The sequence below is a fragment of the Podarcis liolepis genome, assembly GCF_965112155.1.
Source record: "Podarcis liolepis genome assembly, chromosome: 18".
Taxonomy (NCBI): Eukaryota; Metazoa; Chordata; class Lepidosauria; order Squamata; family Lacertidae; genus Podarcis; species Podarcis liolepis.
The window spans coordinates 748,916-775,706 of record NC_139572.1 but is presented as its reverse complement, the minus strand read 5'-3'; the positions used below and the strand labels follow the sequence as shown (position 1 = coordinate 775,706).

Sequence of the window (26,791 nt, the reverse complement as noted above, 5' to 3'; positions counted from 1 at the left end):
GCAAACCGGAACACTTACTTCCGGGTTTGCAGTGTTTGGGTTCCAAGGTACCACTGAAATTCCATTATATGATAAATGTCTCCATGCAATGTCTCCAGCCTCATAAAGGGAGAGGGGATGTGATAAACCCTAAGATTGTCCTTGAAAATCATATGGAAACTTCGCTGCAACGAGGGATGCAAAGAGGGCCTGTTCTTTTGTGCAAAGAAACAAAAGAAACCGACTCTCCTCTTTTTCTTACACCTAGTCTGGGGTCTTCTGTAGCTCTGGGTCACAGAGGACATTCACCTCTTCTGTCAAAGTCCCTTGTCTCCCCAAATGCAGAAATGGACGGTTCCAACTTCCTTCTGTTTGGAGCGTATGTTCACTATGCCGTAAAACTTTAACGCATGTGGCGTCACCCAAACCATCCTGGGAACTGTTCCTTGTTACGGGTGTGGGAACCGCAGCTGTGCGAAGGGGCAAACTACGGTTCCCGGGGTCCTTTGTGGGACGCTGTGTGCTTTGAGTGCAGGGCCGGGTTTAGGTTTGATGTGGCCCTCAGCTCCTGAAGGTAACGGGGCCCTTTCTATGCCCAGCTGTCCTTTGTCCACAACAAATGGCCCCTGTTCCTTTGTGTTGAACACCGTGTTTTTCGCTCCATAAGACGCACCTGACCATAAGACGCACCTAGTTTTTAGAGGGGGAATGCAAGAATTTTTTCTTTTTCTTTTAAGGGAGCGCTGAGCAGAGCCTGTACGCCTGTGTGTGGCGCTTGCAGGCTTTTCCCCAGGAGGGCGGGCTTTTCTACGAGGTGAGAGAAGGACAGCTTACAAGCCAGGGCACACTGGGAATTTCTGCTACGTGCCAGTATGTGCCATTCACGTCAACAAGTCCTTCAGGAAGTCATTATTAATTGCGGGAGGTTGAAGCGATTTGGCTATTTTTGTTTGGTTTGGTTAGCAATCGCTGTAAATGGAAACCACGAGTCGATAAAATTATCGCCTTGCGCCATTTTTCAGGGAAGCCTATTGGGACAGCTCAGCCGTTCTGATAACATTAATTCCCACACTTTCGCAAGCCAGCCTTGGGGGTGAGGTCTGCCTGGGATTTGCACGTTTCCGGCGACTTCTGTTTCAGAGGCTGTAGCTAAAAATACTACTGTGCAAAGGAGACAGGCATTTAAATTTAGGGAAGCTTTCTAATGTTTGATGCATTACTGTATTTTAAGATTTTGTTGGAAGCCGCCCAGAGTTCCGGTACTTCCGGGTTTCGGTGGGTCCGTAAATGCAAGCTGAAGTGTCTGTAACCCGAGGTATGACTGTAGTAAACACAGGTCAATAGAAGACATTTTCGCTGCAAGACTTTTACTGGAGCCCATTTCATCGACAGCAGCGGATCAAAGGAAGAAACATTCACTCAAAGCGCACAAATACATGGTTTTTATTGTTTTGAAAAGAACCAAATTTGAAAACTTGACATGCAGCCTACGGAGTTGGATTGGAGAACTTGATTTTTTTGCTCTGTCCGGAAGCCGTGGAGAAAGGAGGAGGAGGGAGGGAGGAAGGAAGGAAGGAAGGAAGGAAGGAAGGAAGGAAGGAAGGAAGGAGACAGGAGGAGGAGAAAGGAGGAAGGAAGGAAGGAAGGAAGGAAGGAAGGAAGGAAGGAAGGAAGGAAGGAGAAAGGAGGAGGAGAAAGGAGGAAGGAAGGAAGGAAGGAAGGAAGGAAGGAAGGAAGGAAGGAAGGAAGGAAGGAAGGAAGGAAGGGGCTCAATAAATGCTGAGGTTTCGCTGATCTGAACTGCATGGATCCAGTAGATGAGGAAACGACGGCTGGTTAGAAGGGATAACTTGCACCCTCTGCTATTCCACAGAGGTTCACTCCTTTCTGCATTTTCATGTAGCCATGTTCACCCCAAGCCGAGCCCCAGCTGAGGGAGGGAAATAGGAATGGAGAGATGGTGAGAGCCTCTTCAGCAGGGGCCAGCAAACTTTTTCAGCAGGGGGCCGGTCCGCTGTCCCCCAGACCATGTGGGGAGCCTCAAGCCCCTCTTTCTCACCTGTTCTTTAGGATCCAGTAGTCAACCAGTCTCTGGCCGTTATGTCTCTCGAACCCGTAGCCAACGATCAGCATCGCATGGTCTAGGTGGTCTCCGCATTGGCGGTTATTGTAGATTCCTGGCAGAGGAGGAAAAACAGAGAACATGGCTCTGGCACGTTGTGGAACAAGCGTCTATTCCAGCAGAGAGGGAACCACCAGAAGGCCCTTGGAAGAGGGACCCCGGTGTCCAGGGTGGAGACACTCCTTCAGGTATACAGGGCTGAGGCCCTTTAGGGCTTTCAAGGTCAGCACCAACACTTTGAATTGTGTTTGGAAACGTCCTGGGAGCCAATGAAGGTCTTTCAGGACCGGTGTTATGTGGTCTCCACTCCCAGTCCCCAGTCTGGCTGCCACATTCTGGATTAGTTGTAGTTCCGGGTCACCTTCAAGGGAGTCCCATGGAGAGCGCATGGCAGTAGTCCAAACGGGAGATAACCAGAGCATGCACCACTCTGGTGAGACAGTCCGTGGGCAGGGAGGGTCTCATCCTGCGTACCAGATGGAGCTGGCAGACAGCCACTCTGGACACAGAATTGACCTGCACCTCCATGGACAGCTGTGAGTCCAAAATGACTCCCAGGCTGCGCACCTGGTCCTTCAGGGGCACAGTGACCCCATTCAGGACCAGGGAGTCCCCAAACCCGCCTGCCCCCTGTCCCCCCAAAACAGTCCTTCTGTCTTGTCAGGATTCAACCTCAATCTGTTAGCCGCCTCCAGACACTCACCCAGGACCTTCACCGCCTTCACTGGTTCTGATTTAAAAGAGAGCTGGAGCAAATTCCCTTTGTGTGGCCATAGTTGGCCGGAATACACAATATTCCCCAAAACCTCCTGCACTGATTACTACTCTGCTTCCAAAGCTACCTAGTGGTTTTCTTCTCATCAGTCTCATCGTTTCCCAAAAGGGCACCTTACCGTGACTGTAAAACTGGAAGTCAAAAGGGTTTACTCCAACAGAAACCGGGCCCTCAAATGCCACCGCTTTTTCCAGAACCTTCTCGTTTCCGGCTGGAATGTTTACATAGCCCTTGCATCTTGCTGCAATGTCCCATTTCTTGAAACGACAGCTTCCATTCTGCAAACAGACAACGAACAAAGGCTTAAACTCTTTTTTAAATTGGGAACGTTCTCTATCCGAACGGCGCAGGAGAGATAGAGGAAGGATCTTTGCAATGCAGGAAGCTTTTGCCCAGAAGTCAAGGCATTGATGATACATTGGGCTAGAGATCAGGCGTATAATATCCAACTTCCATCTTGGGAAAAGTGATGGAAAGAGGAAAGGAAATGGACTGCCTGCTGTTCGCCGAAAGAAAACTATAGGAAAATGACGCGCTGTTGGTATCTAACACTGAGTAGAATTGCAGAAATGTACAAAACGAGTTCAAATCTGTGTTGGAATCTCACTTCTTATACAATCTTTTTGGACTTCCACCAGCCCTTCCGATGATCCTCCGTTCTTATCACTTATTCTGCATTTCTTAGATTCCTATTGCCTTTAACTATCTTAACTAACAGCCCCCTCATTACCTTTTTTTTTGCAATATTTCAAATAGTCCACTTTACAAAACTTCTCGCAAACCTACAACCGTTTTCGGTTTTCAAACGTTTTGGAAGCCAAACGGTCTTCCGTTTCCGGGTTACGTTCGAAAACCGAGGTTCCGCTGTATACGGTTCAACCGTGAACATGCACAGCTGTTTCGTTGGGACGTGGCTTTAGGATAGAAACGAGGAGAACAGGAAGGAAGGGAGGAGAAAGGAAAGGTGAAAGGAATAAGGTTTTCTTTAACCTTGTGCCCGTGACTACAAAAATGGCAGGCCTTGCCTGCGTTATTCACCTCCGCCTCGTAGGGATAGGTGTGCTCAGAGTTGATGCCGTTTCGCTTCACGTATTCAAAGGCGTTGCTTGGCAAGCCTCCCTGGCAGCCCTGGTTTCCGTCTTTCCTGGAGCAGTCCATGAGGTTTTGCTCGCTCAGAGACACGAGCTGCTTCGTCTTTTTGAAATGCAGGGCTTCCAGCGCTCCCGTGGCACTGAACGCCCAGCAGCTGCCACAGTCGCCCTGCAGGGAAATAATTTGGGTGTCAAATGCGGACGTTGAAAATGAAATACCACCATTTCCAGAAGGAGGTCTTGCGGGTGGGAGTGGGGAGGGCAGTATGAACGAACAAACAAATCTTTATTTGCGTCAGCTGTCGGCCATCGCAATAAAACAACAATACGATGTACAAAGAAAAGAAATGAAAAGTCAGTTGTATAAAATACATTTAGGGCTTTGAATCAATGGTCAAATAGTGAATCTTATTCTGATTGCCCCAAATTTTGCCAAGTTCTGCCAAAAAGATGATACATACAGTTGCCTTGCGAGTCGAACGCCGCAAAACCGGAAGTGAGTGTTCCGGTTTGCAAATTTTCTTTGGAACCCAAACGTCCAACACGGCTTCTGATTGGCTGCCGAAGCTCCCCGCAGCCAATCGGAAGCCGCGCCTTGGTTTCTGAACGTTTTGGAAGTCAGACGGGCTTCCGGAACGGATTCCGTTCGACTTCCGAGGTACGACTGTAATAGATATATATATGTATGCCAATAAAGGGGGCAGGGGAATCTGCAGACATTTCTGCTTCTGAAAACCAATCCATTAAACTTTAGAAACAAGCAAATAAACACAATTCTCATCGCAGTAGCAAACTGCAAGCCTCTGACATGGACACCTGAATCTTCACCTGTGGCCTTCAACCCACCTGGTCTTTCACTGGGGTCACGTAACCTTTTGTGCGCCAGTCCACAAAATCGGGAGACCGCCGTTGAGAGAGTTTCCTGAAGAACTCTGCGTTGTCGTTGCGTCGTCCGGTCTGGTTAAAGCGAAATCCGGTCATCTTCTGCTTGAACTCTTCCTCGGTCTGGGGAAGAGACCAAAGTCATCAGCGCAAAATCATCAGGAGTTGTGTGTCGTTGTCCCTGAACAACTCCTGTGTCACAGATCAAGCAATGAGCCAGTCGAGCCCTTAGTGGACATGTTGACTGGCTGTGCTGGAAGTTTTGGGGTGCAATCCTTGTTTGGGCACAGCCAGTTTGGGCCGAGGGAGAATTAGCCGCCCGCAGTTCCCACGATACGCGTTTGCTTACCCAGTCCCCAAACCGGTTCATTGCCAGCCTATAAGTGTGTTTTCCCTGGGCGGCCTCGCGGTTGTGCTGTTGGATCTTTTTCAGGTTGCTCTCCCACAAACTTCTGCGGCGATGCTCTTCCCCCTGGTGAGAAGACGAAATTGTTAAGGCTGCACATCATATACGACCCCCTGCCCGGGGGGGGGGGTTAGTAAAGCAAACAGTCTAATTTGTCAGCGCCTAAATGATATCAAGCGTCAGAACAACTTGGCCACAATAAGGAGATCTTGCCCATGGCATGACTATTTTCCACCTTCCCATTTTGACTCTCGGCACCCTCTCTGCACAACCGAGCAATTCCAAAATACAGACATGCTTTTACTCTCGCAAGATTGAATGTCTTGCCCTCGGCTGGACTTGAGGGACGATTCCAACAGATGCCACACGGAACACGTCCCTGTGGAGATGGCCGTCCCGAATGGGTGGCACACGCCCTTCTGGCTTGCGCTCTTGATAAAGACTTGAGGAATGAGATTATCACCCCTCTTTTATCATCCATTCCGGGTCGCCCAGCCAGTGCCCCAGGATCCTTTCTCTTGGCAGATCAAGATAGGAGAGAGAGAGAGAGAAAGAAAGAAAGTAAGTAAGTGTGAGAGAGAGATGGAGGAGAGAGAGAGAGAGAGAGACAGAGAAAGAGAAAAAGAGGGAGAGAAAGAGAGAGAGAGGAAGAGGGGGAGAGAGAGAGAGAGAGAGAGAGAGAGAGAGAGAGAGAGAGAGAAAGAAAGAAAGAAAGAAAGAAAGAAAGAAAGAAAGAAAGAAAGAGAGAGAGAGAAAGAAAGAAAGAAAGAAAGAAAGAAAGAAAGAAAGAAAGAAAGAAAGAAAGAAAGAAAGAAAGAGAGTGTCCTTTCTCTTGGCAGATCCAGATGAGCAGGTGATAGCAAAGGTGGCAAGGCTTTTAGCTGGGGCAATCAGAATTTGCTATGGCCGGCGGCTGACGCAAATCAAGCTTCATTCACTCACCCCCCTCCCCGGCTTGAAAGCCACCACCAGTTGGCCACTGGAACTGAGCGCCAGGAAATGGCCAGGATTTGTCTGCGCTGGGATGCAGTAGGACTGGAGAAGTGAGTGCCTCTGAGCATGCGCAGTTTTTTGCAACCTCAAGCTCATCTTGTGTTAGAAGGCAGGAGAGTTCCCTCTGAGCCCCTTTTTCTGGCCAATGCAAGGGGCATCTTTCTGTCTATGGGCTGCACTCCCTATAGATCCCAGAGCGATCGCCTTGTTGAATCCAGCGAGACTTTTGGAACCCCAAAATTTCAAATCCGGTGCAAATACTTAGTTACCGTAATGTGGTTCCCCAAATGGTACTCTGTACACGCTCAGGAGAACACGGCTCAGGCTGCATAGGTTTCGACGCAGAAGCAAGGAGCAAAACTCACCTTGCCATATATTTTCGAATGGGTGCTTTGCCAGAGATTCCAGGCCTTGTCGAGGGCAGGATCCTGCGCTGCGACGAGGGGTGTCAGGAAGACCAGCCCAGTCAGGGCCACCACCCACAGATGAAGCATGTCTACCTAGGAGACCAAAGCGTCGTCACTCAATATTTGCTCCCCCCCCCCTTAGGACTCATTCATCTTTGCAGCGAGAAAAGTCGAAAGTCAAAAGCCAGTCCGTCTCCTCTAGAATCATCCCTGTCAATTTTATTTATTTTGCTAGTGGGCCGCTGGGATTTCTAGTGGCGAGGAGTTCCACAGTTGGTTTGTGCATTTAAGGAATGCTTCCACTCCATTGCCTAATGATTTCTGCTTATAGCATGTGGGCAACTGGGGCGATATTCATTTCGCCTCTTTTCAACTCCCTCTTTTGAAACAGCTGGTGCTGAATAACGGAAACCAACAAATTCTGCCTCTGCCGCAGAATTGGGCTCGTCGTTTCAAACGCCGGGGTCAAAATTCAGCAGAGCCCCCACTCCCCTGCTTAAAGGCTTGTTTCTGAGCCTTTTAATGTTTTAATGTTGTATTTTAATCTTGTTTTTTTAAGTTGTATTTTAATCAACTTGTTTTTATTACTGGTTGCTAGCCACTCTGAGCCTGGTCTTGGCTGGGGAGGGCAGAGTATAAATAAAATTTATTATTATTATTAGCCAATGAAAACAAAACCCACCACTTGGGATACAAATGCTAATATTTAATATGAAGTATTTGCCTAATGCACTCCAGAGACAGGGGGAGAGTCTTTTTTCGCGGGGAGGCGATCATTTCAATTTTAACCTCGTCCCAGATAACCCCCCCCCCTTGTCATTTATTGTTTGCTTCTTAGTTGGTTGATAAAAATATCATGTGGCAGGGAGTTCCGCAGGAGGGGCTCAAATTTCAGGAGGCAAGTCCTTCCGCCTCTTTTCAGCCCCGTGTTTTGAAACGACTGATTCTGAATAATTAAATCGGAACGTCTCCACCCAGAACTCAGCTCCTCGCTTCAAATGCCAACATCAGAAGTCAGTGTCGCCCCAACTCACCTGCTTAAAGGGTCATGTCTGAGTGAAGAAAAATGAAATTTACCACTTGGGATATCTGAAGAAATGTTAATGTTGGAAGACAAAGTCTTTGCCAAATGCACACCCAGGCAGAGTCTGATGTCAAAAGGATGAGAATCTTTTAACCGCATCCCAGATACCCCACCAATATTTTTTTCTCGTGTTCCCAAACTCTCTCCAATATGGCTTTCAGTTCCCCAAAATGCAACATACCTCTCTTCCCGCCAAAAGGGTCTTGTCCGTCTGTCCTTGTCCTTCTGTCCTCGTCTCGTTTCTCTCTGTAGTAAGGAGCATCGCTGGTCCTCTTTTTATAGGTGAGACTCCACTCAACATCCTTCCTGCCCACAATTCCTTGTGACATTCTTGCCTCACCGATTCTGCAGAAGTCCAGAAAACCCATGAATCTGAGTGCCGGGTTCTGGGTTCATCTTTCCAAACTCTCAGATTGCACAACTTTTCTAAAGAAATAACGTTTTTCAGGGAGGGGCAGAAATCAGTTCGATTTTTCCCCATTGCCGTTATTTGCAAAATATCCGTTCAGCCTTTATTTTTTTAAAAAATATTTTTATTCATTTTCCATTTAATCATCTATAATCACATCATTATTGCCACTTTACCTCTTTGGCCCTTTAGAGTTTGTTGACTTCCTTCCCTCCCACCACTTGGCTTTCAAAGTTAACCTTAATATCACGTGTTCTAGTAGCAGGTAGTTCCCCAGACTTGCTTGCCTGAACTGAAGTTCAATAGGGATAAGAAAAGAGAGGGGTCAGCAAACTTTTTCAGCAGGTCCACTGTCCCTCAGACCTTGTGGGGGGAAGGACTATATTTTGGAGGAAAAAATGAACGAATTCCTATGCCCCACAAATAACCCAGAGATGCATTTTAAATAAAAGCACATATTCTACTCATGTAAAAACACGCTGATTCCCGGACCGTCTGGGTTGAGAAGGCGATTGGGCCTTAGGTTGCCTACCCATGAGGTAGATAGTTAAGAGCTTAGGTGGCTTCAGCAGCAGGCGCCGGGTGCCCCCCAGAATTCAACACCCGGGTGCCCCACACCCCTTGCACTCCTGGGTAAAGACGGCCCTGCCTGGAAATCCCTCATCTGAATCTCTCCCTTCATTCTCAACTTCTGTGTTTCTTTACTTAGTCATTCATGTTTGGTCCAGAGCCCCTGCAAGGAGCTCACGGCATCCCAGCCCCTCCGCGGATGCTCGCAACAGCAACCCTGCAATGTAGACTCAGCAGAGATCAGGTTATCACATTTCAAGAAGGATATGGATGCAGATAGTGATATATGGAAGTGAGAGCTGGACCATAAAGAAGGCTGATGGCCGAAGAATGGATGCTTTTGAATTCTGGTGCTGGAGGAGACTCTTGAGAGTCCCATGGACTGCAAGAAGATCAAACCTCTCCATTCGGAAGGAAATCAGCCCTGAGTGCTCACTGGAAGGACAGATCCTGAAGCTGAGGCTCCAAGACTTTGGCCACCGCATGAGAAGAGAAGACTCCCGGAAAAGACCCTGATGTTGGGAAAGATGGAGGGCACAAGGAGAAGGGGATGACAGAGGACGAGATGGTGGGACAGTGTTCTCGAAGCTTCCAGCATGAGTTTGACCAAAGAACTGATGCTTTTGAATTCTGGTGCTGGGGGAGACTCTTGAGAGTCCCATGGACTGCAAGAAGATCCAACCTCTCCATTCTGAAGGAAACCAGCCCTGAGTGCTCACTGGAAGGACAGATCCTGAAGCTGAGGCTCCAAGACTTTGGCCACCTCAGGAGAAGAGACGCCTCCCTGGAAAAGACCCCGATGCTGGGAAAGATGGAGGGCACAAGGAGAAGGGACGACAGAGGACGAGATGGTGGGACAGTGTTCTCGAAGCTACCAGCATGAGTTTGACCAAACTGTGGGAGGCAGTGGAAGACAGGAGGGCCTGGCATGCTCTGGTCCAGGGGATCACCAAGAGGCGGACACCACTAAATGACTAAACAACAGCAACAAATGGATGCAGATCATTGCGTCCTGGCGTTCAAACAACGCTTATTTTTCTGCGAAGCACTCCAGTCCCTCGAAGTGGAGTAACCCATTTCCTCTTGCCTCAAGCCACAACAATTGTGTCAGTCCTCGTGGTCTGTATTGACGTTTCCCAATTCCGCACCTGCGTATACGGAACAGCTGACTCGTGCTGAGGATGCCTTAGGCTGACCTTCTTCCCCTTGTTTTTCTCTCTTCAACCCCAAAATCGGAGCATCAGATCTCGAAGCCCTGGGCTACTTGCCTGCCTGGCAGCCAGGCATTGCTAACCTGGCGCCCTCTGGGCAGCCTGCGCTACAACTCCCAGCTGTTACAGCCAGCGCCTGCTTAGTGAAATTCCCAGGAATGTGTCCCAGGATGGATGTTGCGGAAATGGCAGAAAATTTTATCTTTAGGGTAGGAGAGAGTAAATGCGGATGATCTCCGCTTCTCATTTTTACAGTTCTCTGTATTTTATAACAATCTACTGCTGAGAATTCGGTCTCTTCATATGCACATATATATTTTGTTTGTAAAGCAATATTGCAGAATGGAATGCATTTTGATGTCATTTTCGCTAGTATGAGCACTAATATGTGCACAGTTCGCCTTTGTCTGTGCATTTGTTTGTACACATAGCTGGGATGGAGAACTCCACTGCAAAATTCAAAACAGTGCAAATTTCAAAAGATGGTTGTGCCTTTGTTTCTATATTGTTTGGGAGTGTAGGTTGGTTCACATTTTAAAACCCAGAACGAATTGAATTTCTAATCTGGAAAATGCAAACCTCACTGAATTCCACCGCCACGTCCCTGCTTCTGAGTCAACCTGCGTTGGGCGGCACCGTTAAATTCCTGATTCTGCCTTTGCAGGCTACAATGTGCCCTCGAAAAACAAAACAAAAGCAAACGCACTTGCTTATATTACCTTTGCTAATTAATTCATTTCATGGTTATCTGACGCATTCCCTCCCTTATAGCTCCAAATCTATGTTTCTGTTTTAAAATCTCCAAATCTGTGTTGATTTTTAAAGCACATCCTGTAACTCGAAGGAACTCAAAAAGGAAGTGTCTCTGTTAAATTTGTACACCTCCCCAGACCGCAGGTCTCAGCCACAACAATTGTGTCAGTCCTCGTGGTCTGTCTTGTCGTTACCCAATTCCGCATCTGCGTATACGGAACAGCTCACTCGTGCTAAGGATGCGTTCGGCTGACGTTCATCCCCTTGTTTTTCTCTCTTCAACCCCAAAATCGGTGCATCAGATCTCGAAGCCCTGGGCTACTTTCCTGTCTTGCAGCCAGGCATTGCTAACCTGGCGCCCTCTGGGCAGACTGCGCTACAACTCCCAGCAGTTGCAGCCAGCGCCTGCTCAGCGAAATTCCCAAGATTTGATCGCAGGACAGATGTTGCAGAAATGACGGAATATTTTATCTTTTTTTAAAAAAATCATTTTTATTTGATTTGACAAATGTCAAGTTGTAACAATGCTAAATACCTATCCATATATACCGTATTTTTTGCTCTATAAGACTCAATTTTTCCCTCCTAAAAAGTAAGGGGAAATGTGTGTGCGTCTTATGGAGCGAATGCAGGCTGCGCAGCTATCCCAGAAGCCAGAACAGCAAGAGGGACTGATGGTTTCACTGCGCAGAGATCCCTCTTGCTGTTCTGGCTTCTGAGATTCAGAATATTTTTTTTCTTGTTTTCCTCCTCCAAAAACCAGGTGTGTCTTGTGGTCTGGTGCGTCTTATAGAGTGAAAAATACGGTATATATATTTCTCTGAATATCCCATGATATTTTAGGGAGCAGGCAGGGCCCATGACTTACACCATAGGAGCCTACACAACACTAAACACTGTTGCTGGATGTAGGCAACAACTGGATGTATACATTTCCAAAATACCAAAATTTTGGAAATGTATACATCCAGTTGTTGCTTTTCCGCTTAATTTTTTTGGGGGGGCCCCAAGAGAGTTGGGCCCTAAGCTAGAGCTTGTTTAGCTTATACGTAAATCCGGCACTGTATACAACCATGCCCCAATCTTTTCCAAACCATTCAACAACGGCCCAATCCATGCGATGAAAACATGTTTCCCCCCCTCGGCTTCTCACCAAATTGTGGGGAGAACCTAGAATTACGCAGATGGCGTTAATTATTTTTATTTAACGTTGTCACAATTCCTCTTCACCCCTTGGAGGGTTCTAAATACCAATAATCAAGAAAACGAAGAACGCAAGAAAGAACACCTGCAATTAAAACCAAATAATAATATTCAGAGCTTTTCCTGGCGGGGCTGGGATGGGAAAACTGGCAATTTTGACCACGGTATATTTATCCTATTATCTGAAACCCCTGATGAAATTGGGCGGTTTGGAAATCGGGTTCTGCAAAAGTGCCATTGCTTTAGGAGGGATAATATTTTTCCGGCTGCAGATGACGTGGTTGATGTTTTTGTGTTGGCTGTTGTCGCAGGACAGCTGTGCGATGCTGATGATCAGAAGACAATTCATCAGACCTTTGCGACTCCAAGAAAACTGCTACAGCCCAGGCGATCTCATTGTTGGCGGGAATTTGCCTCTCTTCAGAGCTCTAGTCAGAAAGTTATCCTTTGAACAGTATTTCAGAGAAGGGGACTCCCCCCATTTCATGTAAGTTCTCGGCGAGGCCGAAATTGTGGATTAGCCCAGTATTTTTTTAAAGTGCAATAATAATCTTTATATCCAATTTTTATTAAATTTTCTGTGTCACATTTCAAAGCACTCCTTTTTACATCCTTAAGATATCAATGACTTCCCTTCTTCTCCTTCCATGGTTCATTTGACACATTTTACAAAAAACAACAATATTCAGTATTCCGTTATTGCATCCATCAAAACTTATCTGCACTGTTGAATTTATCTTAATGCTGCCAGAGTTTTCAGCTGTACACAATTATCCCCAAACAGAAAGGACTCTGGGTATATTGGGGGGGGGGGGAGTACATTGCAACGGAGAGGAATTAGTCCCTTTTTCAAAGTTTCTAAGCAGAACTTCAGCCCTTTATGATACAGGAAATCATTTTTTTAAAAGTTAAACCCCTATTACACACGATACGATACGATAATCTTTATTGTCCTTGTCCCATACAGAACAACGAAATTGAAAAAAACTACATCAGACATTCAGAAACCCACAAGCCTGCTATCCCATCTATCCCAGCCTGGTTAGCCCCCTAAAAACTCTGACACCCCATAATTAAATCCAATATACTCCTATAGAGACTCCCTTACACTGTGTTTAAAACCAAAATCGCATTTGGATAGAAACTGTTTCTCAGGCGGCTAGTCCTAGTCTTTATAACCCAGGAGGCAGAAGCTGAAAGAGATCATTTCCAGGGTGCGCACTATCCTGCGCTATCTCTGCCGCTTTCTTACGGCACCTGGAAGTGTAGATTTGATCCAAGGTGGGAAGAGTGCGCCCCATTATTCTCTCCGCAGTCTTCAGAACCCTGGACAGTGTTGTTTCTTCCCTGGCTGTGCAGCTCCCAAACCACACACAGAGACCATAAGTTAATACACTCTCTGCAGTACAATGGTAAAATGTCACCAGCAGGTCCTTTGAGAGATTGTTTTTCCGGAGGATTCTCAGAAAATGTTACTACTCTCGTTGTAGCCCTTTGCCCAAGAACTACCAGTATATTCTGGCTTTGGGTTTTGCCATCCAGGAACTCAACAGGGACTTGATGCTTTTGCCCAACACCACTCTGGGCTTCCGCATCTACCAGGAAAGCAGTTTTGCAAACAAGCCCACGGAAACCAGCCTTGCCCTGATCTCCACGCGGAGACAAATGGTGCCCAACTACAACTGCAACAAGCAGGACAAGCTGCTGTCCGTCACTGGCAGCCTCGACTCAAAGACGTCAAGGCAGATGGCGTCGATCCTGAGCGCCTTCAAGATCCCGCAGGTAAGGAGAGAAATCGAGCAGGGTTCCTTCGGCGCAGGGATGCAAAACCCACGCTCTGCAAAACAGGTCCATGGCGTGTGGCCACCTTTTCTACCGGAAAAAAACAATACTGTCCAGGGTTGTGAAGACTGCGGAGAGAATAACTGGGTGCACTCTTCCCACCTTGGATCAAATCTACGCTTCCAGGTGCCATAAGAAACTTGCAGAGATAGCGCAGGATAGTGCGCACCCCGGAAATGATCTCTTTCAGCTTCTGCCTTCTGGAAGAAGGTCCAGGGGTATAAAGACTAGGACTAGCCTCCTGAGAAACATTATCCAAACGAGATTTTGGTTTTAAACGCAGTATAAGGTAGTCTTTATGTGAGTATATTGTATTCACTTATGGGGTATCAGAGTTTTTAGGGGGTTAACCAGCCTGAGATAGCAGGCTTGTGGGTTGTTGTTTTTTCCCCCCCCAAAAATTATTGGTTTTCACAATATTATAAACAAACAAACACATAGGATAAACATAAATCATAGCCTTATTGAAAATTACACTTATTACCTTTGTTAAGTGACTTCCCTGCTTCTCCTTGGTTGAATTTCATTGTATATCCTTTTAACGGTTTCCCAAGTCACAATTCTTATAAAATTTAACTTAAACAATAACATCCTTAAATCTTCACTTTACTAAATTAAACATATTAATTCAACACTTAACATAAATAAAATCCTAAGCCAATTAGGTATCTGCAAGCTGTTTTCAGTTAGTTTAACTTAACATATTTAACTAAATAATCATTAAATTTATTCCACTCTTCCTGATACTCCTCCTCCTTCTGGTCGCGGACTCTTCCAGTTAGGTCTGCTAGCTCCGAAAAATCCATCATCTTCATCTGCCATTCTTCTACTGGTGGTAATTCTTGGGTTTTCCACTTTTTAGCTAACAAAATATGAGCAGCAGTTGTGGCTTGTGGGTTTTTGAATGACTGATGTAGATTTTTTCAATTTCGTTGTTCTATATGGGACAACGACAATAAAGATTATCATATCGTATAGGAAATAAAGCCATTCCTTCTTCCAGCTCGGTTACGGCTCCCCCAAACTGGGATTTGCACCTCCTTCTTTCTATCGCATCGACCCCAACGAGATCCTTCAGTTCAGGGGTTTAGTCTCGCTATTCCTGCATTTCCGCTGGAATTGGGTGGGACTCATCGCTTCGGAGGATGACAGCGGCGAAATTTTCATCCAGACTTTGGCACCGCTCCTCGCCCAGAACGACATCTGCGTGGCGTTCACGGAAAAGGCTGTGCCAGAGACCCATGTCATTTCGCAGCATATGAAACAATGGAAGAAACAAGTTTCAAAGGTTTACAAGAGTGAGGCCCAGGCGGTGGTTTTCTTTGTAGACGCCAATTCCATCAGATATTTAATGGCGCCCATCACCCAACTGATGAAAAACAAGGGGACCTCAGTCGGGAAGGTTTGGATCCTGACATCCCAGTGGGATTTTGCTGCTGCGAGATCTGCCAGAACGTTTAAGTATCTGAAACATTTCCATGGGTCCATTTTCTTCAAAATCCGCACGAGAAAAGTGCCTGGGTTCGACAAATTTCTCTCTGCTTTAGATCCATACCGGTCTCCAGAAGATGTCTTTATCCGTGGCTGGTGGGAAGTGACATTTGACTGTAAATTTCTGAAACCGGACCAGAACGTTTCGAAGAACCAGCGGAACTGCACAGGCCAGGAAAAACCAGAGGATCTCCCAACCTTTGTGTTTTCGACGGAGATGACCGGCTACAGTTACAGCATCTACAACGCTGTCTATTCTACGGCCCACGCGTTACATGACGCCGTGTATTCAACTGGACCCAAACTTGCAATGGTGCCAGACGGCAAGAGACTTCTGAATCTCCAGCCTTGGCAGGTAACGTCTTTGCAAAACCAAGTGCAGGTGTGTTCCCCACTACAGCATGATCGACTCGCGTGCAACTGCGTATCCGCGTGGCGCCAGGAAACCATCAAATCATTGGGTTCGAACCTGGAAAAGGCAAGAGAGAGTTGACTCATGAGAAGACCCTCTCTGGAGTCCTGAGAAGATGTCAGCGAGGGTCAAGGAAGTTCCAAAGAGCCCAGAGGTGCCATGGGGCTTTTTCTGAAAGGCTGCTCAGTCTCCCCACCTGGACCACATCTCTGAGCTCCACTTGAATCCGACCCACAGCAATCTTTTCTCTTTAAGAAAACAGAGGGCAGGTCCAAAGTCAACTCATCACAATGGTTGTCTCACAATTTGTTGTTTAGTCGTTTAGTGGTGTCCGCCTCTTTGTGACCCCCTGGACCAGAGCACGCCAGGCCCTCCTGTCTTCCACTGCCTCCGGCAGTTTAGTCAAACTCATGCTGGTACCTTCGAGAACACTGTCCCACCATCTCCTCCTCCATCGTCCCCTTCTCCTTGTGCCCTCCATCTTTCCCAACATCAGAGTCTTTTCCAGGGAGTCTTCTCTTCTCAGGAGGTAGCCAAAGTCCTGGAGCCTCAGCTTCAGGATCTGTCCTTCCAGTGAGCACTCAGGGCTGATTTCCTTCAGAATGGATCGGTTTGTTCTTCTTGCAGTCCATGGGACTCTCAAGAGTCTCCTCCAGCACCAGAATTCAAAAGCATCCATTCTTCGGCGATCAGCCTTCTTTGTGGTCCAGCTCTCACTTCCATATACCACTAATACATCGCCACAACTCTCCAGACCTGTTTCACAACCGCAACTTGCCAAACCTCTTTCATTCCATTTCTGATTAAATTTCCAAAAGTTCTACGTAAAAACTCCAATACCTATTTTAAACATTATCAACTTCCCACCACATTTTCCATGTTTTTCTTATCCCCACCCCCGCTTTGCCGAACCCTGTCTCCCCTATTTTTAAAATACATAGTCGTAAGGCAATAATCTTTAATCGTTCTGTCGCTCATAGTTCAAAACCTGCTGGCGGATTCTTCATGCTGTAGTATTTCTTCAAATAACCCAGGGGGAAATGCTTCCAAACACCAACAATCTCATTTTATCTGTTAGCTTTGCTGGTTCGACATAGTCCATAACTTTGCTGATCTGTTCTTCTCTACTGGGAACTTTTTCCATTTCTGAGCATAAAGAATCCTAGCTCCTGTAGTTATATACATAAACAACCATCTTCTTTGCAATTTCTCTCCCTGTAATCCTTAGAATAAAAGCTTCAGGCTGGGTTGTTGTTGCTGCTGCTGTTTTTTGTATACTCTGTTCAAACATCTTTTTCATCTCATCACATATCATTTCCCCAAATACCCTTGCTTTTTTACAAGTCCCCCGCATATGGGGAAAAAAGAGAATCATCTCTTTGCACTTGCAGCAGTTATTAGAAACTTTCTTATACATTTTAGATAATTTATCAGGTGTTACAAATACTATCTCATCTCTTTAATTTCAGATTCTGGCCTCTTTGAGGAAGATTCGGTTTAACAACACGGCTGGGGATGAGATATATTTTACAGAACATGACAAGAGACCGGCAGCCTATGATATTCTGAACGGCGTCTTCTTCCCCAACGGATCGTGGGCCGAAGTGAAAGTTGGAGGTTTGGATCCTCGCGCAGCCCCAGGAGAGGACTTCAGTGTTAACCCAGATGCAATCGTGTGGGTTACTCAGGTGCAGACAATCTGAATACTCCATATTCATGTCCAATTCTTAGGTTGGGGCAGACAGACGACAACTTAGAAAAGAGCATGGCAACTTGCTATCGAAGGACACTGACAAACTGGAACGTGTCCAGAGGAGGGCAACCAAAATGGTCAAAGGCCTGGAAACGATGCCTTATGAGGAACGGCTAAGGGAGCTGGGCATGTTTAGCCTGGAGAAGAGGAGGTTAAGGGGTGATATGATAGCCATGTTCAAATATATAAAAGGATGTCACATAGAGGAGGGAGAAAGGTTGTTTTCTGCTGCTCCAGAGAAGCGGACATGGAGCAATGGATCCAAACTGCAAGAAGGAAGATTCCACCTAAACATTAGGAAGAACTTCCTGACAGTAAGAGCTGTTCGACAGTGGAATTTGCTGCCCAGGAGTGTGGTGGAGTCTCCTTCTTTGGAGGTCTTTAAGCAGAGGCTTGACAACCGTATGTCAGGAGTGCTCTGATGGTGTTTCCTGCTTGGCAGGGGGTTGGACTCGATGGCCCTTGTGGTCTCTTCCAACTCTATGATTCTATGATTCTATGAATTCTTAGGTTGGGGCAGACAGAAGACAACTTAGAAAAGAGCATGGCAACTTGCTATCGAACCCCTTGCTTGAAAAATTGCTGCCAAAGCCTTTGGCAATGTAACAGCATCCTTTGCCGAATCAAACCAGTGGCTTTATTTAGTTGAAAGTTTTTGACTAAATATTGTCTATTGCACTAGATTCCCTTCTCCGTAACGTAGCTAGCATTCATCCTTCTCTTCCGGTTTCTACTGGTAATACATTTCCAGCTCAAACTCTGGTTATTTCCTGCTTAGATTGTTGGAATCACCTTTGGGTTGGTTCCCTACAAACTCATGTTAACCCTCTCATTTTCATACAAAAGGCTGCAATGGGGATCACTTCCTTGGTGTGTCAATTGTACCATGCTTCAATGTGACAGCCCTTCAGATATTTGAAGATGGCTATCGTATCTCCTCTCAGCCTCCTCTTTTCCAGACTAAACATTCTCAACTCCTTCAACCGTTCCTCATCAGGCATGGCTTCCAGACCCTTGATCATCTCAGTCTCCCTCCTCTGCCCACCTTCCAGCTTGTCCACATCCTTCTTAAATTGTGGTGCCCAGAACTGGACACAGGACTCCAGGTGTGGCCTGACCAGGGCAGAATAGAGCGGGACTATGACTTCCCTTGATCTGGACACTCGACTTCTGTTGATGCAGCCCAGAATTGCAATAGCTGTTTTGGCTAGCTGGTTTTATGATAGGCATTGAAATGACTTCTGAATGATGCATGTTAAAATTATTAATTTGTATTGTGTTGTTCATATTTTAATACTCTGTTGGAAGCCGCCCAGAGTGGCTGGGGAAACCCAGCCAGATGGGCTGGGTATAAATAATAAATTCTGTTCTATTGCTTAGTTCTGTACAGAGCTATGTGCATAGATGACACGATATAAATTATTATTATTATTATTAAGAGAGCTGGGTTTCTATTTTTGTGGTGCCGAATAACTTACCAACATGTTTCCCTCACCCCACAAGTTGTCCACCTGTTATCAGCAAGAAGGAAGTTCTTCGAAGTAGCAAGAGAGAAACATTCATCTCATGCAGCAATGTTTTTTCTTTCTTTCCATTTTAGAAGACTCCATTCTCCAGGTGTGTAGAAAGTTGCCCTCCAGGACAGAGCAGAAAAGTTCTAGAGGGGAGGCCGGTTTGCTGCTACGAATGTGTCTCTTGCCCAGAAGGGACCTTCTCTAACCAGACAGGTCAGTCCAACTTAGGCACCCAAATTAAAGTGCGGAAGTTGTTCAGACAAGAGTGGCTTGGAGAGATAGAGAAACCTGGGGTGAGGGGTACATTTAAAGAGAGAAGGTTTCCAGGAATGTTTGGGTGAATGACGCCATCTCATTGGGTCAATAGCACAAAAAGAAACTTCATCGCATGTGCCAAGTATCTCAGTTCTGTTTCTTTGTACCAGACGCAGTTCACTGCGCCAAGTGCCCCGAAGATCAATACCCGAACAAGAACCAAGACCATTGTATTTCCAAGAAGACCAACTTCCTCTCTTACCAAGATGTTCTTGGTATGGTTTTAGCTTCTCTGGCTCTCCTGCTGTTCCTCACAACCTCCCTAGTGCTGGCGATCTTCATCCAGCAACGCGACACACCCATTGTCAAAGCCAACAACCGAGACCTCACCTACGTCCTCCTCGTCTCCCTCCAGCTCTGCTTCCTCTGCCCCTTCCTCTTCATCGGCCGTCCCAAGAAGACCATCTGCCTTCTCCGTCAAATGGCTTTCGGCACCGTTTTCTCTGTTGCCGTCTCTTCCGTACTGGCAAAAACCGTCACGGTCGTCCTGGCCTTCGTGGCCACCCAGCCGGGAAACGTGGCGAGGAAGGTTTTGCGGAGACAACCGGCCAACTCCATTGTGATGGCCTGCCCGTTTATCCAAGCCGTTATCTGCGCCGCCTGGCTCGCAACCTCTCCGCCATTCCCAAACCTGGACTTCCATTCCATGCCAGGAGAGATTGTAGCCGAATGCAATGAAGGTTCGGCCGCCATGTTTTACACCGTCCTGAGTTACCTGGGATTCCTGGCCCTGGTCAGCTTCCTGGTGGCTTTCTTCGCTAGAAAGTTGCCCGATAGTTTCAATGAAGCCAAGTTCATCACCTTCAGCATGTTGGTCTTTTGCAGCGTTTGGGTCACCTTCGTCCCAACCTACCTGAGCACCAAGGGCAAGTTCACGGTGGCCGTGGAGATCTTCTCCATCTTGGCTTCCGGCGCTGGTCTCCTGGGTTGTGTTTTCTTCCCCAAATGTTACATTATTCTCCTGAGGCCTCACCTCAACAGCAAAGATCATCTAGTTAGGAAAAAGTGTAAGATAATTTAACAGAATTTTAAAGTTAAATTATTCTGTACAGTAAATAAATAAATTCCATTCCGTAACTGTTTTTTCTGACTATTGTGCCGCTGTTTATTAGTGTTGTGGTTTTCTTGGAGTTGAGAGGAAGCTGATTGTTGCTATTTGAGTTAAAATAGGGGGGCCATTTAATACTTACAGCTATATATTCTGTCTTTAAAAAAGATCTAGCCAAAAAAAGATAGCCACGTATTTCCATGCTTTGCTAAATGTTCCTTCTTCCTCTCTAATCATTCAGTTTGTTGAAAATAAAATCGAAGAGCCGGGAAAGGCCATTAAAATAAATAAATAAATCAACTCTTTTGTGGTGTTTCAAAAGTGGGGAACTAGGAAAATAAAGCAGCAAGAAGAGGGAAACCTTGGATGCTTTGAGAACAAAATGCGGGAAATCAGTTTCTGGAAACATTGTATTAAATTTGTTTTAATCTGTGGCTGATTTGGAAAAAATTGGAAAAATCAAAAATATATATATTGTTTGCTGATATCATATGCACACACTCATCCCCTCCCAACATTTCTCCCCTGAAAATAGGGACGTCCTATTCCATCTCCTCCTTGTTTCCTTGACATCTGATGGGAGGGCGTTCCACAGGACGGGCGCCACCACCAAGAAGGCCCTCTGTAACCTTACTTCTCGCAGGGAGGGAACCGCCAGAAGGCCCTCGGGAGATGGACCCCGGCGTCCGGGGTAGACGATGGGGGTGGAGGCGCTCCTTCAGGTCTACCGGGCCATTTAGGGCTTTCAAGGTCAGCACCAACACTTTGAATTGTGCTTGGAAACGTCCTGGGAGCCAATGTAGGTCTTTCGGGACCGGTGTTATGTGGTCTCCACTCCCAGTCCCCTGTCTGGCTGCCACATTCTGGATTAGTTGCAGTTTCTGCGTCACCTTCAAAGGGAGCCCCAAGCAGAGCACAAGTTTACTTTACCACCTGCTAACAGGAACAAATTCCATTTGAATGGCCACGTTGTTCCTTGTTAGTCTTCCACCAGATTAAAAATGGGCTCACGCACCTCCATCTGCAACTCTGAAATAAGCATCTGGTGCTATCGATGCACATCTGGTGATGTTGCAACAGGCAGTAGATCTTGTTACAAAATACCGATTTGTTATCTAGAGTCCTGTTAAGAAATCCTTGGGTTTGCGGCAACGCGTCAGCATCTGAAGCATGACTTTATAAAGACTTTTCATAGAATCGGAAGGGACCTCAGGGGTCATCTAGTCTGACCCCCTGAAATGCAGGAATCTGAGCTAAAGCATTCTTGACAGATGACCATCCAACCTCTTCTTTAAGAACTCCAAGGAAGGAGAGTCCACAACCTCTCAAGGGAGCCCGATCCACTGCCGAACAGCTCTTACTCCCATGAAGTTCTTCCTGATGTTTAGTTGGAATCTCCTTTCTTGTGACTTGAAGCCATGGGTTTGAGTCCTGCCCTCCCTCTACCTCTGTTGCCCCGCTACCCCTTTCCTACCTCTGAGACCCCTCTGCCCTTTTCACAGCTCTGTGGCCCCTCTACCCTATTCTGCCTCTGAGACTCCTCTACCCTTTTCATAGCTCTGTGGCCCCCTTACACCCTTCCTCCCTCTGAGACCCCTCTACCCTTTTCACAGCTCTGTGGCCCCTCTACCCTATTCTGCCTCTGAGACTCCTCTACCCTTTTCATAGCTCTGTGGCCCCCTTACCCCCTTCCTACCTCTGAGACCCCTCTATCCTTTTCATAGCTCTGTGGACCCCTTACCCCCCTTCCTACCTCTGAGACCCCTCTACCCTTTTCCTAGCTCTGTGGCCCCTCTACCCCTATTCTGCCTCTGAGACTCCTCTACCCTTTTCATAGCTCTGTGGCCCCCTTACCCCCTTCCTACCTCTGAGACCCCTCTACCCTTTTCATAGCTCTGTGGCTCCTCTTCCCCCTATTCTGCCCCTGAGACCCCTCTACCCTTTTCACAGCTCTGTGGCCCCTCTACCCCTTTTCATAGCTCTGAGACCCCTCTACCCTTTTCCTAGCTCTGTGGCCCCTCTACCCCTATTCTGCCCCTGACACCCCTCTACATTTTTCATAGCTCTGTGGTCCCATCTTCCCCCTATTCTACCCCTGAGACCCCTCAACCCTTTTCATAGCTCCGTGGTCCCCTCTTCCCCCTATTCTGCCCCTGAGACCCCTCTATCCTTTTCATGGCTCTGTGGTCCAATCTTCCCCCTATTCTGCCCCTGAGACCCCTCTACCCTTTTCACAGCTCTGTGGTCCCCTCTGCCCCCTATTCTGCCCCTGAGACCCCTCTACTCTTTTCACAGCTCTGTGGCCCCTCTTCCCCCTATTCTGCCCCTGAGACCCCTCTACATTTTTCATAGCTCTGTGGTCCCCTCTTCCCCCTATTCTGCCCCTGAGACCCCTCTACCCTTTTCATAGCTCTGTGGCCCCTCTATCCCCTTCCTACCTCTGAGACACCTCTACCCTTTTCCTAGCTCTGTGGCCCCTCTACCCCTGTTCTGCCCCTGAGACCCCTCTACATTTTTCATAGCTCTGTGGCCCCCTTACCCCCTTCCTACCTCTGAGACCCCTCTACCCTTTTCCTAGCTCTGTGGACCCCTTACCCCCTTCCTACCTCTGAGACCCCTCTACCCTTTTCCTAGCTCTGTGGCCCCTCTACCCCTATTCTGCCTCTGAGACTCCTCTACCCTTTTCATAGCTCTGTGGCCCCCTTACCCCCTCTGAGACCCCTCTACCCTTTTCCTAGCTCTGTGGCCCCTCTACCCCTATTCTGCCCCTGACACCCCTCTACATTTTTCATAGCTCTGTGGTCCCATCTTCCCCCTATTCTACCCCTGAGACCCCTCTACCCTTTTCATAGCTCCGTGGTCCCCTCTTCCCCCTATTCTGCCCCTGAGACCCCTCTATCCTTTTCATGGCTCTGTGGTCCAATCTTCCCCCTATTCTGCCCCTGAGACCCCTCTACCCTTTTCACAGCTCTGTGGTCCCCTCTGCCCCCTATTCTGCCCCTGAGACCCCTGGGCCTGGGGGGGGGGCGGTAGAGTGGCCATAGAGCAAGGAGACGGGTAGAGGGGCCTCGGGGGGGGGGCAGAGTGGCCATAGAGCTAGGAGAAGGGTAGAAGGGCCTCGGGTGGGGCGGAGTGGCCATAGAGCTAGGAGACGGGTAGAGGGGCTTCAGGGGGGGGGGCAGAGTGGCCATAGAGCAAGGAGACGGGTAGAGGGGCCTCGGGGGGGGGGGAGTGGCCATAGAGCTAGGAGAAGGGTAGAAGGGCCTCGGGTGGGGCGGAGTGGCCATAGAGCAAGGAGACGGGTAGAGGGGCCTCGGGTGGGGCGGAGTGGCCATAGAGCTAGGAGCAGGGTAGAGGGGCCTGGGGGGGGCAGAGTGGCCATAGAGCTAGGTGAAGCCTAGAAGGGCCGGGGGGGGGGGCAGAGTGGCCATAGAGCAAGGAGACGGGTAGAGGGGCCTCGGGGGGGGGGCAGAGTGGCCATAGAGCAAGGAGACGGGTAGAGGGGCCTCGGGGGGGGGGGCAGAGTGGCCATAGAGCAAGGAGACGGGTAGAGGGGCCCGGGGGGGGCAGAGTGGCCATAGAGCTAGGAGAAGGGTAGAAGGGCCTCGGGTGGGGCGGAGTGGCCATAGAGCTAGGAGACGGGTAGAGGGGCTTCGGGGGGGGGGGCAGAGTGGCCATAGAGCAAGGAGACGGGTAGAGGGGCCTCGGGGGGGGAGTGGCCATAGAGCTAGGAGAAGGGTAGAAGGGCCTCGGGTGGGGCGGAGTGGCCATAGAGCTAGGAGAAGGGTAGAGGGGCCTGGGGGGGGGGGCAGAGTGGCCATAGAGCTAGGTGAAGCCTAGAAGGGCCGGGGGGGGGCAGAGTGGCCATAGAGCAAGGAGATGCGTAGAGGGGCCTCGGGGGGGGCAGAGTGGCCATAGAGCAAGGAGACGGGTAGAGGGGCCTCGGGGGGGGGGGAGAGTGGCCATAGAGCTAGGTGAAGCCTAGAAGGGCCGGGGGGGGCAGAGTGGCCATAGAGCAAGGAGATGCGTAGAGGGGCCTCGGGGGGGGGGCAGAGTGGCCATAGAGCAAGGAGACGGGTAGAGGGGCCTCGGGGGGGGGGGGAGAGTGGCCATAGAGCTAGGTGAAGCCTAGAAGGGCCGGGGGGGGGGGCAGAGTGGCCATAGAGCAAGGAGATGCGTAGAGGGGCCTCGGGGGGGGGGGAGTGGCCATAGAGCTAGGAGAAGGGTAGAAGGGCCTTGGGTGGGGCAGAGTAGCCATAGAGCTAGGAGAAGGGTAGAGGGGCCTCGGGGGGGGGGGCAGAGTGGCCATAGAGCAAGGAGACGGGTAGAGGGGCCTCGGGGGGGGGGGGGAGAGTGGCCATAGAGCTAGGTGAAGCCTAGAAGGGCCGGGGGGGGGCAGAGTGGCCATAGAGCAAGGAGATGCGTAGAGGGGCCTCGGGGGGGGGGGGGAGTGGCCATAGAGCTAGGAGAAGGGTAGAAGGGCCTTGGGTGGGGCAGAGTAGCCATAGAGCTAGGAGAAGGGTAGAGGGGCCTCGGGGGGGGGGCAGAGTGGCCATAGAGCAAGGAGACGGGTAGAGGGGCCCGGGGGGGGGGCAGAGTGGCCATAGAGCTAGGAGAAGGGTAGAAGGGCCTCGGGTGGGGCGGAGTGGCCATAGAGCTAGGAGACGGGTAGAGGGGCTTCAGGGGGGGGGGCAGAGTGGCCATAGAGCAAGGAGACGGGTAGAGGGGCCTCGGGGGGGGGGGAGTGGCCATAGAGCTAGGAGAAGGGTAGAAGGGCCTCGGGTGGGGCGGAGAGGCCATAGAGCTAGGAGAAGGCTAGAGGGGCTTCAGGGGGGGGGGCAGAGTGGCCATAGAGCAAGGAGACGGGTAGAGGGGCCTCGGGGGGAGGGGAGTGGCCATAGAGCTAGGAGAAGGGTAGAGGGGCCTCGGGTGGGGCGGAGTGGCCATAGAGCAAGGAGATGCGTAGAGGGGCCTCGGGGGGGGGGCAGAGTGGCCATAGAGCAAGGAGACGGGTAGAGGGGCCTCGGGGGGGGGAGAGTGGCCATAGAGCTAGGAGAAGGGTAGAGGGGCCTGGGGGGGGGCAGAGTGGCCATAGAGCTAGGTGAAGCCTAGAAGGGCCGGGGGGGGGGGCAGAGTGGCCATAGAGCAAGGAGATGCGTAGAGGGGCCTCGGGGGGGGGAGTGGCCATAGAGCTAGGAGAAGGGTAGAAGGGCCTTGGGTGGGGCAGAGTAGCCATAGAGCTAGGAGAAGGGTAGAGGGGCCTCGGGGGGGGCAGAGTGGCCATAGAGCTAGGAGCAGGGTAGAGGGGCCTCGGGGGGGGAGTGGCCATAGAGCTAGGAGAAGGGTAGAGGGGCCTCGGGTGGGGCGGAGTAGCCATAGAGCTAGGAGAAGGCTAGAGGGGCCTGGGGGGGGCAGAGTGGCCATAGAGCTAGGTGAAGCCTAGAAGGGCCTGGGGGGGGGGGCAGAGTGGCCATAGAGCAAGGAGATGCGTAGAGGGGCCTCGGGGGGGGGGCAGAGTGGCCATAGAGCAAGGAGACGGGTAGAGGGGCCTCGGGGGGGGGGAGAGTGGCCATAGAGCAAGGAGAAGGGTGAAAGGGCCTGGGGGGGGCAGAGTGGCCATAGAGCTAGGAGACGGGTAGAGGGGCCTCGGGGGGGTGGTGGAGTGGCCATAGAGCAAGGAGACGCGTAGAGGGGCCTCGGGGGGGGGCAGAGTGGCCATAGAGCTAGGAGAAAGTAGAGGGGCCTCGGGGGGGGGGCAGAGTGGCCATAGAGCAAGGAGACGGGTAGAGGGGCCTCGGGGGGGGGAGAGTGGCGATAGAGCTAGGAGAAAGTAGAGGGGCCTCGGGGGGGGCAGAGTGTCCATAGAGCAAGGAGACGGGTAGAGGGGCCTCGGGGGGGGAGAGTGGCCATAGAGCTAGGTGAAGGTAGAGGGGCCTCGGGGGGAGTGGCCATAGAGCTAGGAGAAGGGTAGAAGGGCCTTGGGTGGGGCAGAGTAGCCATAGAGCTAGGACAAGGGTAGAGGGGCCTCGGGGGGGGGAGGAGCAGAGTGGCCATAGAGCTAGGAGAAGTGTAGAGGGGCCTCGGCGGGGCAGAGTAGCCATAGAGCTAGGAGAAGGGTAGAAGGGCCTCGGGGGAGCAGAGTAGCCATAGAGCAAGGAGACGCGTAGAGGGGCCTCGGGGGGGGGGGCAGAGTGGCCATAGAGCTAGGAGAAAGGTAGAGGGGCTTCGGGAGGGGGCAGAGTGGCCATAGAGCTAGGAGAAGGGTAGAGGGGCCTCGGGGGGGGGGCAGAGGAGCCACAGAGCTAGGAAAGGGGTAGAGGGGCCTCGGGGGGCAGATTAGGTGGAAGGGGGGACCACAGAGCTATGAAAAGTAGAGGGGTCTCAGGGGCAGAATGGGGGTAGAGGAGCCTCAGAGCTATGAAAAGCGTAGAGGGGCCTGAGAGGTAGGAAAGGGTAGAGGAGCAATAGAGCCTAGGAAAAGTGTAGAGGGGTTTCAGAGGTGGGAAAGGGGCAGAAGGGCCACAGCGCTCT

At 49.6% G+C, this 26,791-nt stretch overlaps 2 protein-coding genes across 3 annotated transcripts; one reads left to right on the top strand and one right to left on the bottom strand.

The window, feature by feature from the left end:
• Nucleotides 1-1,405: 1,405 nt before the first annotated feature.
• Nucleotides 1,406-8,147, bottom strand: LOC310697384 (procathepsin L-like). Its single transcript, XM_083483992.1, has 8 exons — nt 7,921-8,147; nt 6,614-6,748; nt 5,199-5,321; nt 4,814-4,972; nt 3,915-4,136; nt 2,995-3,154; nt 2,039-2,156; nt 1,406-1,909 (listed from the first exon to the last, which is right to left on the bottom strand). The coding sequence occupies exons 1-8, from the start codon at nt 8,038-8,040 to the stop codon at nt 1,816-1,818; spliced, it is 1,131 nt and encodes a 376-aa protein (XP_083340118.1). The 5' UTR covers nt 8,041-8,147; the 3' UTR covers nt 1,406-1,815.
• A 5,112-nt stretch (nt 8,148-13,259) lies between these two features.
• Nucleotides 13,260-20,602, top strand: LOC310697316 (vomeronasal type-2 receptor 26-like). Of its 2 annotated transcripts, none has more exons than XM_083483847.1 (4): nt 13,260-13,667; nt 17,100-17,318; nt 18,984-19,110; nt 19,323-20,602. In XM_083483847.1, exons 1-4 carry the CDS (start codon nt 13,446-13,448, stop codon nt 20,231-20,233), a joined length of 1,479 nt encoding a protein of 492 aa, XP_083339973.1. In that variant the 5' UTR covers nt 13,260-13,445; the 3' UTR covers nt 20,234-20,602. The 2 variants fall into 2 exon arrangements, with proteins under 2 accessions (XP_083339973.1, XP_083339972.1); XM_083483846.1 differs by lacking the exon at nt 13,260-13,667 and adding an exon at nt 14,092-15,573.
• The last annotated feature ends 6,189 nt before the right edge of the window (nt 20,603-26,791 follow it).

Excerpts from the sequence above, each read along its gene's own strand:
- LOC310697316 (XM_083483846.1), top strand. The coding sequence starts at position 14,986 with ATGAAACAATGGAAGAAACAAGTTTCAAAGGTTTACAAGAGTGAGGCC. Across the intron at positions 15,574-17,099 it reads TGAATCTCCAGCCTTGGCAG|ATTCTGGCCTCTTTGAGGAA; the intron begins GTAACGTCTTTG and ends CTTTAATTTCAG. Across the intron at positions 19,111-19,322 it reads GACCTTCTCTAACCAGACAG|ACGCAGTTCACTGCGCCAAG; the intron begins GTCAGTCCAACT and ends TCTTTGTACCAG.
- LOC310697384 (XM_083483992.1), bottom strand. The coding sequence starts at position 8,040 with ATGTTGAGTGGAGTCTCACCTATAAAAAGAGGACCAGCGATGCTCCTT. Across the intron at positions 2,157-2,994 it reads CTTCCAGTTTTACAGTCACG|GAATCTACAATAACCGCCAA; the intron begins GTAAGGTGCCCT and ends CTCCTCTGCCAG. Across the intron at positions 1,910-2,038 it reads TACTGGATCCTAAAGAACAG|CTGGGGCTCGGCTTGGGGTG; the intron begins GTGAGAAAGAGG and ends TCCCTCCCTCAG.